The 14,918-nt window shown below is 43.8% G+C and overlaps 1 protein-coding gene across 1 annotated transcript; it reads right to left on the reverse strand.

The window, feature by feature from the left end:
• Window positions 1–1,311: 1,311 nt before the first annotated feature.
• Window positions 1,312–8,612, reverse strand: TNFSF10 (TNF superfamily member 10). The gene is made up of 5 exons (XM_062499163.1): window positions 8,490–8,612; window positions 4,764–4,916; window positions 3,265–3,312; window positions 2,459–2,570; window positions 1,312–1,760 (listed from the first exon to the last, which is right to left on the reverse strand). The coding sequence occupies exons 1-5, from the start codon at window positions 8,610–8,612 to the stop codon at window positions 1,312–1,314; spliced, it is 885 nt and encodes a 294-aa protein (XP_062355147.1).
• Window positions 8,613–14,918: the final 6,306 nt, after the last annotated feature.

Here is a 14,918-nt window from a genome sequence, read left to right on the forward strand (position 1 = left end):
TGTTTTGTTTTTTACCTTTCCCATTGTTTCGTCTGAATCTGGACAAAATGCACTCGTGGTGCAATTTGCTGTTCCTCCACTGACAATGCTACAGATGTGCTGATTTACACGACCTGACTTTTGCTATGCACTGACCCCATAAACTTTCAAATCCTTTCAATACAAAATAGTAATTTTCATAGAGTTAAAAAATATACTGTTCATTAAAAAAAATGTGTTTTACAAAAAGAAATTGTGAAAAATTTTCAATTCCTAAAAATAAAATCAAATATTTACAGCATTACCTAAATAAGCAGCATTTTTGTAAGTACAGATAGTTGTGCCTGTTTGCCTTAAAATGTTAGTCATTGGGGTGTGTTATTCTACATTACATCCTACCAAACAGAGACCAGTACACATAAACATGGAAGAATCTTGTCATGCCTAACTTGCTGCAAATTTCTCACAGAATTCAGTATTTACAGAAGCCCACTTTTTTTTCTGGATCCAGTTCTTGCTGTCAGCAAGTCTAACAGCAACTGCATTACTGAACTTACTGGGAGCCTGGTGAGATGTCTGCAGCACAGTAATTAAATAAAATAGGCACTGTTACAAAATGTTGATCAAAACACAGATTGATTTTAAAAGCTCTTCAGCAGCTGTTCTTATGTACAATATCCCACACAAGACAAATGTGTTTACTCAAGACACGATTCTGGAGAATGCTTAAGCGCATACTTAATTTCAAGCATGTGCATACCCTGATGTAGTCAGACTGTTCGTGTGCTTAAAATTAATTAGGTGCTTAAGTGCTTTGTTAGGCGAGATGAAGATGTGCAGCTTCTGCAGAACTCCTGTTTAAAAAACTCGTGGAGAAATTCCACGGACACCTGGGCACAGTATGTACAAAGGTTCCTTATATATTCAAGAAAGGGTCCTAATGGAGAACACAAATAAAATTTTATATCCAGTCTCAGCCTTGAGTAAGCAGACCTGGAGCATCCGCCATCCCTCGTGCCACAGCTGAGCCAGCCTGGAGCATCTCTGCTGCTGGTGAGTGCTCACCTGCCAGGGGTTCTGGCCAAAGGTGTCACCTGAGAGCTGTAAATCCCTCTCACATTCCCAACCTGGCTGCCTGTGCCTGCACAGAGCATTGCCATCCACAGCCAGCTGCTGCTGCTCTTCTGGCTGCTGGGACAAAACGTGGTGAGTAAGGGCAGTGTGCTCTTGTTGGCATCGTTACAGCTTTTGCTTGTTATCCCCTATTTTATAGGAATTCAAGCTTTCCCTGACTAGAAAAACTGGGCCGTTTGGTATCATGATTTTCATGCTCTAACTGATCATAAAGGCTCCAAAAAAACTTGCTTCTTTGTCCATGTCAACTATGTCACTGTTGCTGACAGAGACAAAAATCCTGTCCTCTCTCTTCAGCTGAAACACACCACCCTGATAGATAGAATAAAGTCCATATTCTGCCTTTTTAGACCAGCAGCTTGTTCTTGCACTTTTCATGAGCAAAATGGGCTCAGGGTAATTAGTCAGTTTGTAAACATACTGGACAAGCTGTTTGGGGTTTCTGATTTGTCCCAACAAGTCTGAGTCCTCGTTCTCGTTCTCACGGAAGCGGAAGTAAATTTGTGAGTAGATGTAGTAAAAGCCTGTCTGGGGTATCACTAACTCGCCATTTCTCAGCTCCACGTTGTAAAGGAAGGAGTGGCCTTTTCTTGATGATTCCCAGTTGTTTATTTTGTGTCCATTTCCTCTTCTGGGCAAGGGATTTACTTGGGGGGGAAAAAAAAAAGAGAGAGAGAGATGTTAACTTAAAAAACAGGTAGTGAAGGCAAGTGTCTGCTAGCTGAGGAGCCTCATTTTTAATAACAAACTAAGGAACCTGCTCTTCCCAGCAGTTTATTAGGTCCATTCTCACAACAATTTGATGGTCCATAAGTAAGCTTTATGTGAGAATTAACATGAACAGCCTTTATTTTTAATATTTGTGTTCCCAAATAAGGAGGAAAACTATGTTTTTACTTAGTAACAAAGTTAAAATATCCATTAGTGTCTGGTACCCTCTGAAGCTGCACAAAGCCAAGCAAACCCTTCATTAACATGGTCTGAATGTCAAGTCTTCCCTGTCTGTCTCATATTTCTAATAGGTCTGTCACCATAGCAGCTGGGACTCGCACAACCAACAGAAGGAAATGAAGGAAAAGAGGAAAACTTAACACTAGGAAGGGCATTTAAATTTCTTTCCCCCCCCCTAATGAAAGTTCCAGAAGAAGAGTTAGGAAGAAATGGGCTTTCTCTCTGTTTGGTGAGAATTAGCAGAAAAACCCCAATATCCGGGACAAGACGATTTGTTTCCTACTACGAACTCAGTGCAAGTATTAAAAGGTGTTTGTAAGCAGCAAGGCTAGCAACGGGAGAGTAATTAAATTAATTTTGTGGTCTTTAACTGTCGTTAAAGGTCTCTCCTTACTGCGTGGGGACAGGGAGCTCCTCCTGCTGCTGCTGCCCGTCAGGTGCGCCGCGATCCTGCGGACGGGACCGCGCGGCGGCTGCCCCTCCGCGCGTGGCAGTGTCAGAGTACTCTCAACTGAAAGGGAAAAGAGACCCCGCATCACAAGCCAGGACTTTAGAAAGCACATCTGTTCCACCTGACTTGATTTCAAGGAATAGGTATGTCACATTTTAATTGACTGAATCACAGACTGATGGCTAATTATTGGCTAATAAGGCTCAAATTCGCTTTCGCTCTTGCTTATTAAATCTCTTTATGTGCCTCTTTGTTCTCCTTTCTCTCCTCCCTCTGCCTTCAAGTCATCAACAGACAAAATAACCGCCAGTACTCAAGTTTATGGTTAAATATTCCTCATCTCCCTGTGAATTTCCACCTGGAGGTTGTAATGCTTTCACCCAGCATCTTTATTGTGTGAGCTTCAGCAGAGCTATTCCCTAACTGATCTCCGCAGCTCTGTGCTGTGTGTTCCAGGAGCTGGGGTACTGGGAGGGCTTTTAAAACATCCCCCATAACACATGGGACTGAGTTCTAGAGGCTGAGTCCTCTGCATGAGAACTATGCATCCACCTTGGTTACCTTGCTCTAACCACTTGACAGTAATTCTGGCTCCTGAAAATTTACCTTCTAGTAATAAGTAATCATTTTTTGATGACTTGATTCCAGTACAAGACCTTAGTCAGTTTTCTGCACTTTTTAAAAATCAAATCATTATACATCAAGTGCCACTAGTGGCTCCTTTTTACCACAGTTAATAAAATTATTACAATACCATTGATTGCAGATATGTTTTCCTCGTAGCTTCTTGACATCATCTGCCAACAAATACAGTGAAAATTAATTAGCTTGTCAGCAGGGCTGACAGGAGAAGGAAAAAGATACACCTTTTTTTTTACTGATAAATAAAGGGGATTCTGGGTTTGATCAACAAGCTAATAGGGGGCAAAAAGCACCCATTAATTGTTGTAATAAAGAATTTATGTTTACATCTTTTAGGTAATGAAAGACATGGGAAAACATTTTCAAGAGCTCAGGCATAAGTCTATTGAAAAATCTGAATCTCATGCTTCTCTCAAATAAGAGAGGTGTCCAAGCACCAGCTTCCACTTGCAGAATACTTGACAGTGTGAACTATAGGGTCTTAGATCTGAGGAATTGCATTTAATTTACTTTTATATACCTCTACCTATCTATCTAAGCACTTAATACATCATGTTTGTGCATTCCCCCTCTTCATAACTGTTTGCTGGCTGCTGAAACAAACCAGGTTTTTTTAGTATTGGCAGTGGTGCAGCAGCAGCAAGTGTGGTGGTGATTTACCTGGGTGCCTAATAAGGCCTGTATTGCCAATTATTGATGGGTTTTGTCCTGCCACATTTATCCATCTATCCTAATAGTAACAGTAGTATTATCATAGCTGTAACTTATTTCTGGTACCAGGCTACCTTTTTCTAAGCAATCAACGTGCTAGTAGGTATATTAATGTGTAAACATCCACCAACTAAAACAATGCTTTCTCTGTGCAGAAGTTCAGGGAGTTTACTGGCAGAGCTCCCACCAAAGGAGCTGAGATCTCTGAACACAAATAGGGAATCTGTTTTGGATTGCAAGATCTGTTTTTGCCAGGAAATTTCAACCAGAAGAGAATCTCTATGGATGAGCTTGTTTATGTGCTGGAGATGGGATTTTGAAAGTCATTCCAGAATTTTTACCCTCTGTGATTTTTCAGCCAGGCTGACTTTGTTCTCTGTAGCCAAAAGTATGTGTACTGTGTGTAAGTCATGCAGGAGGTGCTCTTTGGGAAGGTGCTGTGCCTGATGCTGTGTGCTCTCTTACTCTTTCCTCCATCACTGCATCACACAGCTCATGACTGGACCACTCCTTAGGCACCTCTGTGCTCTCCCTGTGTTACATTTAATCTCATTTTCTCTCCCCAGCCTCCCTGCATTTCCAAAGAGGCAGTGACAGTTCTGACAGCACCATGATCTATATGGTCAAGTAGAAAATCTTTACCCTGAGGTATTTCAGACAAGCCAATCCATCACTGGAATTTGCTAAGTAAAAGATGATAGTCTTTGCTTTATTATTTCCTGAATGCAATGAAGCCACTTTTATGGGTTGTTTTTCCTTTTGCTTCAGTGCAAGCACTCTGCAGCTGGAGCTGTGGCCTGACAATTGCTTTGCAATAAAACAATCCGAGCCCTCTTTATTCTGCTGTTAGGATTCCTTCAGCTCTAGCATCACCAAGCACACTGTTCCCAAATACCTTTTTAATTAACTTTCCCAGGTGCCACTTTACTTGCCAGCAGGGATCAGCTTCTCTGTCTTGGCTTTCAATGAGATCCAAGTTTTGGATGGAATTCCCGATCTCCTCCCCGGTGAGACAAGCGATGCCGCTCTTGGAGTACGAGTCCTGGAGCTGCAGCACAGGAAAAGCCAGGACTTTTCATCCATGTGTTTGCAGCTGTGGTATGTCACTACATTCACTAAGTGCTAAGAAACATACTTTCTTTTCTCTAAAGCATTTGCTAGTATGGTGCAAGTAGGCCTACATGAACCACAAGAGGATTTAATTCATCCTGAGCTGACATTTAAATATGAGGGCATACCTCATGTAAAAAAAAATATGCTTGGATTATCTCCATTGACATAAATCTGGTATCCAGTATTCAGCATAATAGGCTTTGTAAAAATTCAGCACTCAAATCCCTGATGTTGGAAATTCTTTAGACTCTCTAGTTCTGTGTAAGAAACATTTCTTTTGTACAATATTGTTTTTTAAACCAATTATTGAGGATGAAATCAAATACTAGAACTTAAAAGTATTTTCTATGCTATCTTTTCAGCCAATTGCATTTATAATCCAGACCTTTGCTGTTATATGTATCTGTACCATATCCTCCCCATATCCAGTATGGGGTCTCTCCTAACAGCATCTGTCCTTATAGTCCAGACAACTGAAATTACACTTGAGTCCAAATAAAACTATAGTGCTAGATGTTTTTGACGTGAAAATATCAAATATCTGTATCCTCTAGTCATGGAGAAAACTGGTTGTTTTTTTTTTCTTCTGCTGAGGTTGGCAGAACTGCTTTTGGCTCCAAGGGAATCTGACTGGGAGCATTTTCCTAGTGGAAAGCTCTGTCCAGGCTCCCTGCGGATGCGACTCCAGCTGGCGCTGTTGGTCAGTGTGGGAGCACAGAACCTGAGAGCAGCCCTTGTTTGCTTGGAACTGGGCTCCTGCTGCATCAGCTACAGACTGGTCAGGCTTCTGGAGCCAGCAAAACACTAGGGAAACTCAGAGGAAACAGCAAGAAACATGCAAAGCATTCAGATGAACTCCCAGTAGCAGCATTTAAATTTCACTTTTTTGTTGTGGTAAAGAAGCTTGATTTGGTTTGCTAAACAGATGCATTTCTTTCTACAAGCACCAGTTTTTTAGCTGCCCTAGAGACTGGGGTATTGAAAGCAGCAAATGGATTTCCTCCTTCACACTCCATGCTTTCATGCTTTTCCTGGCTGTTAGAAGACAAAGGAGTTTAGTGAGAGATTTCCTGCTACAGGGGGGAGGAGATTCACCTCCTTCATGTCCCACCTTCAGTTTGCAGCAGCAAATTCCACTGAGCTTCAGCTAGTATTCAAAATTATGTATTTTGTAGGCAGCAGAAGGAAAAGGGTGTTTGTGAGGGTTTCTGTGTCTTTGCCAAGGAGTACAGTAGTATTTTAAAATCTGGTTTCAAGAACTCAAAGTGATTAATATTATGTGCTCATTGAGGTAAAACTACAGGCTCTGACTGATTTAACTATACAATGAGCTTCTATTAAAAAGTAGTTTGACAAGTTTAAGAAAAAAAGCCAAACATAAGCAAGTCGTGAGGTTGCTGTTTATTCTCTTGCAGACCTGTCACAGCTCAGCTCCCAGCTCTGCCCTTCCATCTGGGAGCAAAGTCCTCTGCCTCTGCCTTCACCTTACCTGTTCACTTTTCCCCAAAACAGGTTTACTCTCCTGCCAATGAAACCTTACTTTGTATGCAGCTTGAAATCCCATGGGAATGGAGCCTTGCCTAGCAGCACCTTATGGAACTGAGGGACTGGAATTTCTCTTGCAAGTTTTACTCAAATGAGGTTTATCTGCAACACTGAACCCTTTGAGAACATAGCTCCTGCAGGAACCTTATCTTGTAGAGCCTCTCTCCTACGTTAGGAGTGGTTACTAGACTGTTTTTGAAACAGAAGGAAGCCAGAGGTTGTTTTCCTTGCAGTCCTGTATCCTGAAGCATAAGAACTTTATTGTCTCAGTACTTCCTCTTAAAGCAGAACAGTTAAACAAATGTCCAAGTCCTACTCCTAATCAGGTTACTACAGTAGTGAACAAACTGCTAGTTACCAGCATGCTTTTTGTAAAGATAGAAATACCTGCAGTCTGTGCAGCCACAGTCTGTGCAGTCACAATTTGGTGAAGGTGTAGAAATGCAGGTATTGTGAACAAAAAAAAAAGGGAAGAAAAATGTGCAGACAAAAAAAATCATAGTTTGTCAACAGAGATTTATTCCACACGCACCATGTGAATGTGGGGTATCAGGCTGTGTCTAGAGGAGGTATTTCCTGTTTATTGTGCACCAAATGGCACACACAGGAATATATGGTTAAGGTATCCCCTCCAGAGACAGCAACCTTTGTTTGCAGCCCAGCACAACTTCAGTTTGGACAGATTTATCCCTTCACAGCAAATGCAGGCTTGTTATTCTTCAGAAACTGAGTTGTATTTTGGGCAAGTCCTTGGGATGTGGTGGTGTCCCAGGTGTGTATGTTTAAATAGAGGGAAGGAAAAGATAAGTGTGGTTACTAAGTACTTAGATTGGCACGTTTGTTAGTAAGGGACTCTGAACTATGTGCATGAGAATGCTTTTATATATTTTTCTTCATCAGCAATCATCTAACCCGATTTCATAAAGTCAGTACATTTCTGGGACTCCCCCATTGGTCAGCCACAGCTATCAACTCAGCAGGAAAATCTGTTTTATACATTTTTAAAGTATGAGCATTGGCTCCTAACACTGCACACCCTTTGCCTCACAGAGAACTCTGACATCTCAGAGGACTCCACCTATTAAATCCAATGTGGAATACATATGCATATCTACTTAATGTAATTAATTATGCATTATGGAGTGTGTGTGTGTGTATATATATACATACACACACACGGTAGTAATTTACATTTATGCAATACTTTCTGAAGTTGCAGATGTACAGAACACTTACCTGCAGGTAGGTTTACCTGTGTGCCAGGAGCAGCAACATCCAGGCACAACTTAGAGCAGGACAGTCAATTGGGGATAAGACACTCATAGAAACCCTGAGTAACACGGGTCCTTGAAAAGCAGGGCCACACACATGGGACTATCAACTAAATTCAACTTTCTTGGAGTGTAAATGATCTTTTGCAAGAAGAGGGAAGAGTTAAGCAGCAGCTGGCAGACCTCAAGGGAGGCTGCAGGGAGACCAAAGCATCTAGACTACACAATGGGTGTTTTACAAGTTATTCCGGGGAATTCAGCGGCGTTCGCCGTCTGGTGCAGTTCCTTTAGGACTAGTCACAGTCTTAAAACCATGTATTGTCCTACAGGAAGCATCTACGAGACACTCGATCTTTCCCAAAGCTCCTCCTGGGCCCGTCCGGCAGACAACACCGCCGGTCCCGCCCAGCGCTCCCGCACCGCCGAACCCACGAGACGCCCAATCTGCGCTCTAACGGGAAACACATTTACTGCAGAAGCACAGCTTTGTTTTCTCGAGTCGGACACTTTGTATCTGCCCCGCTCTGCCCCGCTTTCCCCAGGGCCCGGCTGTGCCGCGGACAAAGGCGAGCGGAGCTCTCTGTCCCGCGGGGAGCCGAGCGCAGCGCAGCGCAGCGATGCTGCTGGCATCGCCCCCCGCCCACCGAGCCGGGGTACAGCGGGGTCCCCCGGCCGCCCAGCCCCGCACAGACCTGTCTGAGCTCGCTGGTGAAGTACAGGAAGGTGACGGCCACGCACACGGACTGCAGCAGCACGGCGGCCACCAGCACGGCCCCGCAGGTCTGCGCGGGGCTGGGGCCGCCCGCCGGCAGCATCCTGGGGCTGCTCTGGGCTCCGGGGCTCACGGCCAGCGCACCCCGCCGGGCAGGGAGCGGGGCCGGGACCGTCCCTCCCCTCCCTTCTGTCCCTCCTCTCTGTTCTGGCCCTCCTGGTTTTCCCTCTGTTTTCTCCCTGCTTTCCCGCCCCGCCTTCCCGGATTTGCTCCCGCTGCTTTCTCCGCCTCCTCTAAGGTCGGGATGTTGCGAAGATGTGCGGTCGGTGCTCAGCGCTGCCGAAGCATCTCCGAGCAAACTCTGGGAGTCTGCCAGCAGAGAATGGTGGAAGCTGTTTTTTTAAAGACATTAAGGTTCTGGTTATGTGCGCAGAGAGTCACGGAGATTCCTGAATGCAAGTTGTGTAATAGAAACTTAGAATCAGAGATTGGTTTGGGTGGGAAGGGACTTTAACGTTCAGCTGGTCCAACCCCAAACACGGGCAGGGACATCTTCCACTATCCCAGGTTGTTCCAAGCCCCATCCAGCCTGGCCTTGGACACTTCGAGGATGGAGCATCCACAGCTTCTCGGGGTAACCTGTGCCAGTTTTTCACCACCCTAAGTGTAAAAATCTTTTCATTGTATATAACTTCTTTCTTATACCTAATTTGAATCTACACTCCTTCAGTTTAAACCATTACCTCTTGTTCTACTGAAACAGGCCCTGCTAAAAAGTCTGCCCCCGTATTTTTTATAAGCCCCCTTCAAGGGGTGATAGTCTTCATTGAGCACTCCCTGGAGCCTTCTTTAGCTGGACAAACCCCATTTTCTCAGCCTTTCTTCACAGGAGAGGTGTTCCAGCCCTCTGAGCATCATCTCATTCACTCTAGTAGGTCCCAAATGTGTCCTGTCCTTTGCAGCTTCTGCAGAACTGGTACCTCACAGAAGGGTTCTTATGAGCCAATAACCAGTGCCAGGAGCTCCTTCCCAGTGCTACCAGTGCTTCTACACCCTGGTCATGGCATGATTATTGCCACACTACATGGACATCAGGCACATTTTGAGCTTTCTTTATCTGATGGCACTTTGTGGTTTGGTTGGTTGGTTTTCAAACCTCGAAGGCTCCTTCTTGCAAGTTTTTCTCCAAATTGTTTCACCCAGATGTTTTCCAAAGGCATGCCCGTGTTGCAGGGTGTGTCCACTATCTTTCCCTGGGGTTCTGACACACCTCACACACACTGGGTTATAGGCAAAGGCTTAATTATCTGCTGATACTTTTATATCATCAGGGGTAGTGCCTCTGCTGACTGTGCAGCGGAGGAAAACTGGGATTTCAAATCCAAGCGCAGACATTTGAGCCAGGTCACTTCCATGCTGTTGGCTGCAGGATGGGATTAAATTTTGCCTCCTGCTCAACATCTGCAACCTGAATGCCAGGATGCAGGTGGGAGTTCTCAGTATAATTACAGGGGAAAATTAAAATCAAGATCTCTCAATCTCCCCTGACTGTTGAAGTAACCTTTAGAAGGCGTAACTGCATTGTATTCAACCATTTAGAGGAAAATTAATTGTTTTTTCTTCCATCATAATGTAGCAAAATAATCCCCCAATCCCTGTTCAACGTGGCAGCCGACAGTTTATTTGTCTGGCTCTTTGAGACATTCAATATCTGTGCCAAAGCAGTTCAGATCTGCTATTCCAACACAAACGTCAGATGGAGATTACTTCTCAAAAGTGAGCTCCTGGTCCCCCCCGTGACTTGTCAGGGAACTCAGTGTGACACTGAATTCCTTCTTTGTTTTACACAGTTCATAGATTCCTAAGAACAAAATTCATCTGGGAGAGTCAGGTGAAGAATCAGTTAAAAGTGGCGAGCTAACTTGCATGAACACTTTTGCCTGCTGAAGGGAGTTTTTTTGTGGCTGTTCATTCTGGTTGTTTAGGGAGATCCTATCTCATTTGAGGGAGTTTCCTTTCAAAAAGAATGGAAACAAAAGTGAAAGAGAGCCAGGGCACTACAGAGCACTCTTGTTTCCAGTCAGGAGCTGGATTCTGTTTTTTCCAGCCCCGTCATAGCTTTTTTCCTCACCCTTCAACTTTTAACAGCATTATTTTGTAGCTTAACATAGCAATTGAGGAAAGATTTTTTTTTCAAGACCCATATATTGATTTTGTTGCCCTCTACAGGCATGGTCTGTGTACCTCTGACCCATCATTTTATATCCTCCGTGGGTATTTCTGATTTAATACTTGTTTATTTAGTGCCAGTCTTACAAGACAAAATTAATGAAGTATGATTTGAAAAGAGCAATAGGAAACACACACTCAATTCCATCTCTTAAAAAAAATTATGAGTTTGCTATGTTTCTGAAGATTTAAGATCTGAAAATTTCATTACACAATGATAGACAGTTTATGAGTTTCTACACTGACATAGCATATTCCAGAAGTGAGACTCCAACCAATTCCAGCATTGAATGCACTTGAAAATCTTTGCTACTTTCAATGCTCGCTTTTCTGGAATTAATTTTTATCTCTAATAAGTGTAAACTTACACTGAAAATAATCTGTTTTGAAGATTCCAAGAGCTGAAAATGAGTGTTTTGATGAAATTTTGCCACAGTAAACCTGGGGCATTGACACCAGTGGGAGGTAATGGTGTTAGCATGTTTTTCAACAGAACCAAGTCACGTGTGTTTGTGTAGTGCTAGACCAGGGCATCTCCCCAACAAAACCTCTGATACTTCCTGGCTCCTTCATCCTATTAAAGCTTACTCAGTGAGCCATTTAATTAGAGATAAACCTTAATCTGTCCTGTGGACTTAGGATGTGTCACATGGCATGTCAAGGAAACACCTGGCAGGGGACCTGCCACACTTGTCCCCCAGCAGTGTGACCAGTAGGAATGTAAAATGGCTCTGAAAATGTGTCAAAATGAAGGGAGAGTGACTTGAAAAAGTCCTTCAGTTCCCATTCCTCAGTGATTGCAGTGATGGGGGCGATGAAGATGTTTACAGAGAGGATGTTTTCCAAGACAGACAAATCAGATCTGACTTTCTGGTATGTAGCAGTTCTTGACTTTGATTTCTCTGCTGAGCAGCAAAGGGGGTCGTGTTTTTCATCACAGCATGTAATTACAGTGCTGTAGCTGCAGAGGGGGAATGAAGCTGTTCCTCCTTCCCCCCAGCAGACACCTGAGTGCTGCTCTTGGTTTGGGCTTTGCTACTCCAGCTATCAGTTCCTGCTATGAAGCCTCTGCCTGTTTGGCTCTGAGAGCACAGGGGGAGATTGCTGTCTCCTTCCTGAAGGGAAAGGGAAGTCCCTGCCCACCTCTGCAGCCTCCCAGTTCATCTCTGGGACACTGCCACACTCAGCTTCAGGGCACAGGTCATGAACAGCCTCAGCCTGCCAAGCCCCCCGGGTAAGCCTGCAGCCAGCACAGGGTTAACCCTGCAGTGTAGTGCTTAGCCCTGCACACTGTGCTGGACAGATCACATCTGGCTCCTGTGGTTTGTTCATTCCTTCATGCTCCCTGTGCCAGATTCCGACCTCATGTTTTACTGTCAGCTGTAAACTCCCTCAAATCTGTGAGTTCATTGTGATTTGTGCTGTCATGGGATCAGGATCCATTTATCAGTGCAATACCCTTTTGGCCTATGGTATTACACAAACAACTGTAATGGTTTGGCTGGCCCAAAACACACCTGTGAATTAAAATAGTCAGACCTGACATCTCTCTTTTAATGCCCCAAGCAGTGGATTTAATAAAAAGAGCAGGCAATATCTGTGCATGGGGATGACACAATCCTATCCAAAAGTGCTGTAGAAACAGTACTCCAGATCTAACTTTGGATCTCCCCATTTTGGCTAGGAAAACACCTAACTAAAAAGAAATACCTTTTGCCTGTTAAAATACTGTATATATATTTAAGTGTGTTCTTAACTTCTGTCAGTTATATTGGGACCCTTCCAAAAGTATATTGTCCTTTATGAGCGCTTGTTATGAAATCTTTCTTTGAGAGATTTAGTATAATAAAATCACTGAATAGTTTGGGTTGGAAGGGACCATAAAGCTTATCCAGTTCCAACCCTCCCTCCACACCTTCCACTATCCCAAGTTCCTCCAAGCCCTATCTCCAGCCTGGCCTTGGACAATTCCAGGGATTCAGAGGCACCCACAGCTTCTCTGGGCACCCTGTGCCAGAGCCTCCCCACCCTCAAAGGGAAGAATTTCTTCCCTATATCCTATCTAAATCTGTCCTCTTTCAGTTTGAAGCCATCCCCCCTTGTCCTAACACTAGTATTTCTTTAGCTTTTCAGCACCAGGGATTGTCACAAGGCACATCCCAGGAAAGCACCCACATGGTACTCACTGAATGAATACAGTTGGTTTCACTAAGGTGCCCTGACTCCAGATTCCTACTCACTGTTTTTTTTAAACACAAATCATTCCTATGTCATTGTTTTAATTATGAATTTTTTTTGTGCCCCAACAGAGAGTTTCTGTTTGACAGGAAGGTCTCACATTTCAACATTTCTGTTTGTCTTAGAGTGAAGGATTCTTGGTTAAAGGGAAGTTTCTAAATACGTAATTTTGGAATAATTAAAACTGCTTTATCATTGCAATAATGTATGTATTCATTGTAAGGGATACATGGCTCTGCTTTCCTGTATTCCCCAGAGATCCCTAAAGTATCAGCAACTCCTTTCAACTGCAGATTCCAAAGCTGGACCTGGCCAGATGGCTGTTCCCTTATTATACACCCAGTCTTGTGTGAAGCACTAGATGATGCTCCCTGGCTAAGGGAGCAAAGGGAATGTTTATAGATGCTCTTAAGTCTTTTTCTCTGTTACACTAACAAAGTGATAATGTTGAAATAGGTTTATTGCAGTCTAAGCTCTGGAGCGAGCTGAGAGGAGATCCATAACACATCCATCTGCCTCTACAACATTTCAGAAAGAGGAAGAATTGTCCCTGGCACACAGAAAAGCATTGCTATGCAATCAACTTAAGCCTTGAAGCATGAAATTTGATTTTCTTTACCATAGGTGAGTGCTTTTAAACTCCACTGAAAATGGAAGACAAATATTTCTCTTAAGGGTGCTAGTTGTGTATGCAGAGAAATTACTTTATTTTTTTTTGAGGCTTCCTCTCAGCAAAGCATCTGTCACAAACCTATCTATCTTCATCTGGGCTACAGGTTCCTCCTGAGACAGATTAAAATCAGTAACAAGGCTGCAGGTAGAGAAATGAAGGAGATTTCTGTTTCCTTGCTGAGGGAATCTGCCATTCACAGTCCTCTGTGCTGTTGGCATCATGTCCAGGGCTCTGCTCAGATGTGCTCTCCCAGCTGGCAGCAAAATCCTGTGGATGCAGAGGAACTGGGGGGAAGCAGGTGGGGATGATTTGTACTTCCATGAATCCTCTTCCCTCTTCCTGGCAAACCAGGACATGGGGGATTAATTGGATGGGCTGTGTCTTCTCTTGTCATTGAAAAGAACATGGAGTGAATTAGATTCTCAGATATGTCCAGGAGAATCTGTTCTCCTGCTGTCACAGCTTGGTTTCATCTGCTTCACTGTGTTGAGGATGTGTGGATTGGATTTTGTATTTTTGTCAGCACAGCCCTCATGAGAACACACTAAAGGGAGTGGGGAAGAGGTTTGTTTGTATCTGCAGCTGCCCATCTGCAGCAAGAACATCACTGTGACATAGAAGGTGATGCCCATTGCTGTGTGTGCACTTCCTGGGCTTATTGACTCTGTGTCCTGGTGCTGTGGAGGCTTGGGGACTGCCTGGTGGCTGCTTTGTTCTGAGGAGTGGCACAGACCCTGGACTGCTGTGATCCATAGCATGTGGATCCAGATCCTGGATGTTTGATCAAGTGCTGCATATTTCACTCTAGACACTAAGACCCAAAGGTTCTTCTTTGGGTTTCATTTATGTCTATTGAAAGACTTCATGCCAGTAGGTAGAAAAACTCCTCTGCTCTTCCATCCTCTATGATCAGTATAAAAATAGGGAATAACAAGAAGAGCCACAACTATTTTACCCTGAGGGAGGGAAATGGGGGCAATTTCTGGGAGTGACATGCAGTGACTCTCATGCAAGAAACACTTTAAAATCCTTCAGTGTGGGGGTACCTGCAGCACCTCGGATGTGGCTCTTTTCAGATTGACAGCTGTAAATTCAGGAGGGCTGGCTCAGGGACTAGCCAGGTCAGTCAGGGTTAGCCAGACTGTCCAGAGGCTGTGAGCAGGAAACACGAGTCAGTGGAACCTCTGCAAGACAGGAGGAACTTGAATTACTGGTGGAGATTGCTGGGTTATCAATTAGTTGGAGCAAAGCTCAAAGGAAACCTTGGCT

Source organism: Cinclus cinclus, chromosome 10, assembly GCF_963662255.1.
Source record: "Cinclus cinclus chromosome 10, bCinCin1.1, whole genome shotgun sequence".
Classification (NCBI taxonomy): domain Eukaryota; kingdom Metazoa; phylum Chordata; class Aves; order Passeriformes; family Cinclidae; genus Cinclus; species Cinclus cinclus.

What these genes read in the sequence shown, in the direction of transcription:
- TNFSF10 (XM_062499163.1), bottom strand. Translation starts at nt 8,612, where the DNA reads ATGCTGCCGGCGGGCGGCCCCAGCCCCGCGCAGACCTGCGGGGCCGTG. An exon ending in TCACCAGCGAGCTCAGACAG is followed by an intron (nt 4,917 to 8,489) that starts GTCTGTGCGGGG and finishes CCTGTGCTGCAG; the next exon opens with CTCCAGGACTCGTACTCCAA. An exon ending in TGGGAAAGTTAATTAAAAAG is followed by an intron (nt 3,313 to 4,763) that starts GTATTTGGGAAC and finishes ATTTGTTGGCAG; the next exon opens with ATGATGTCAAGAAGCTACGA.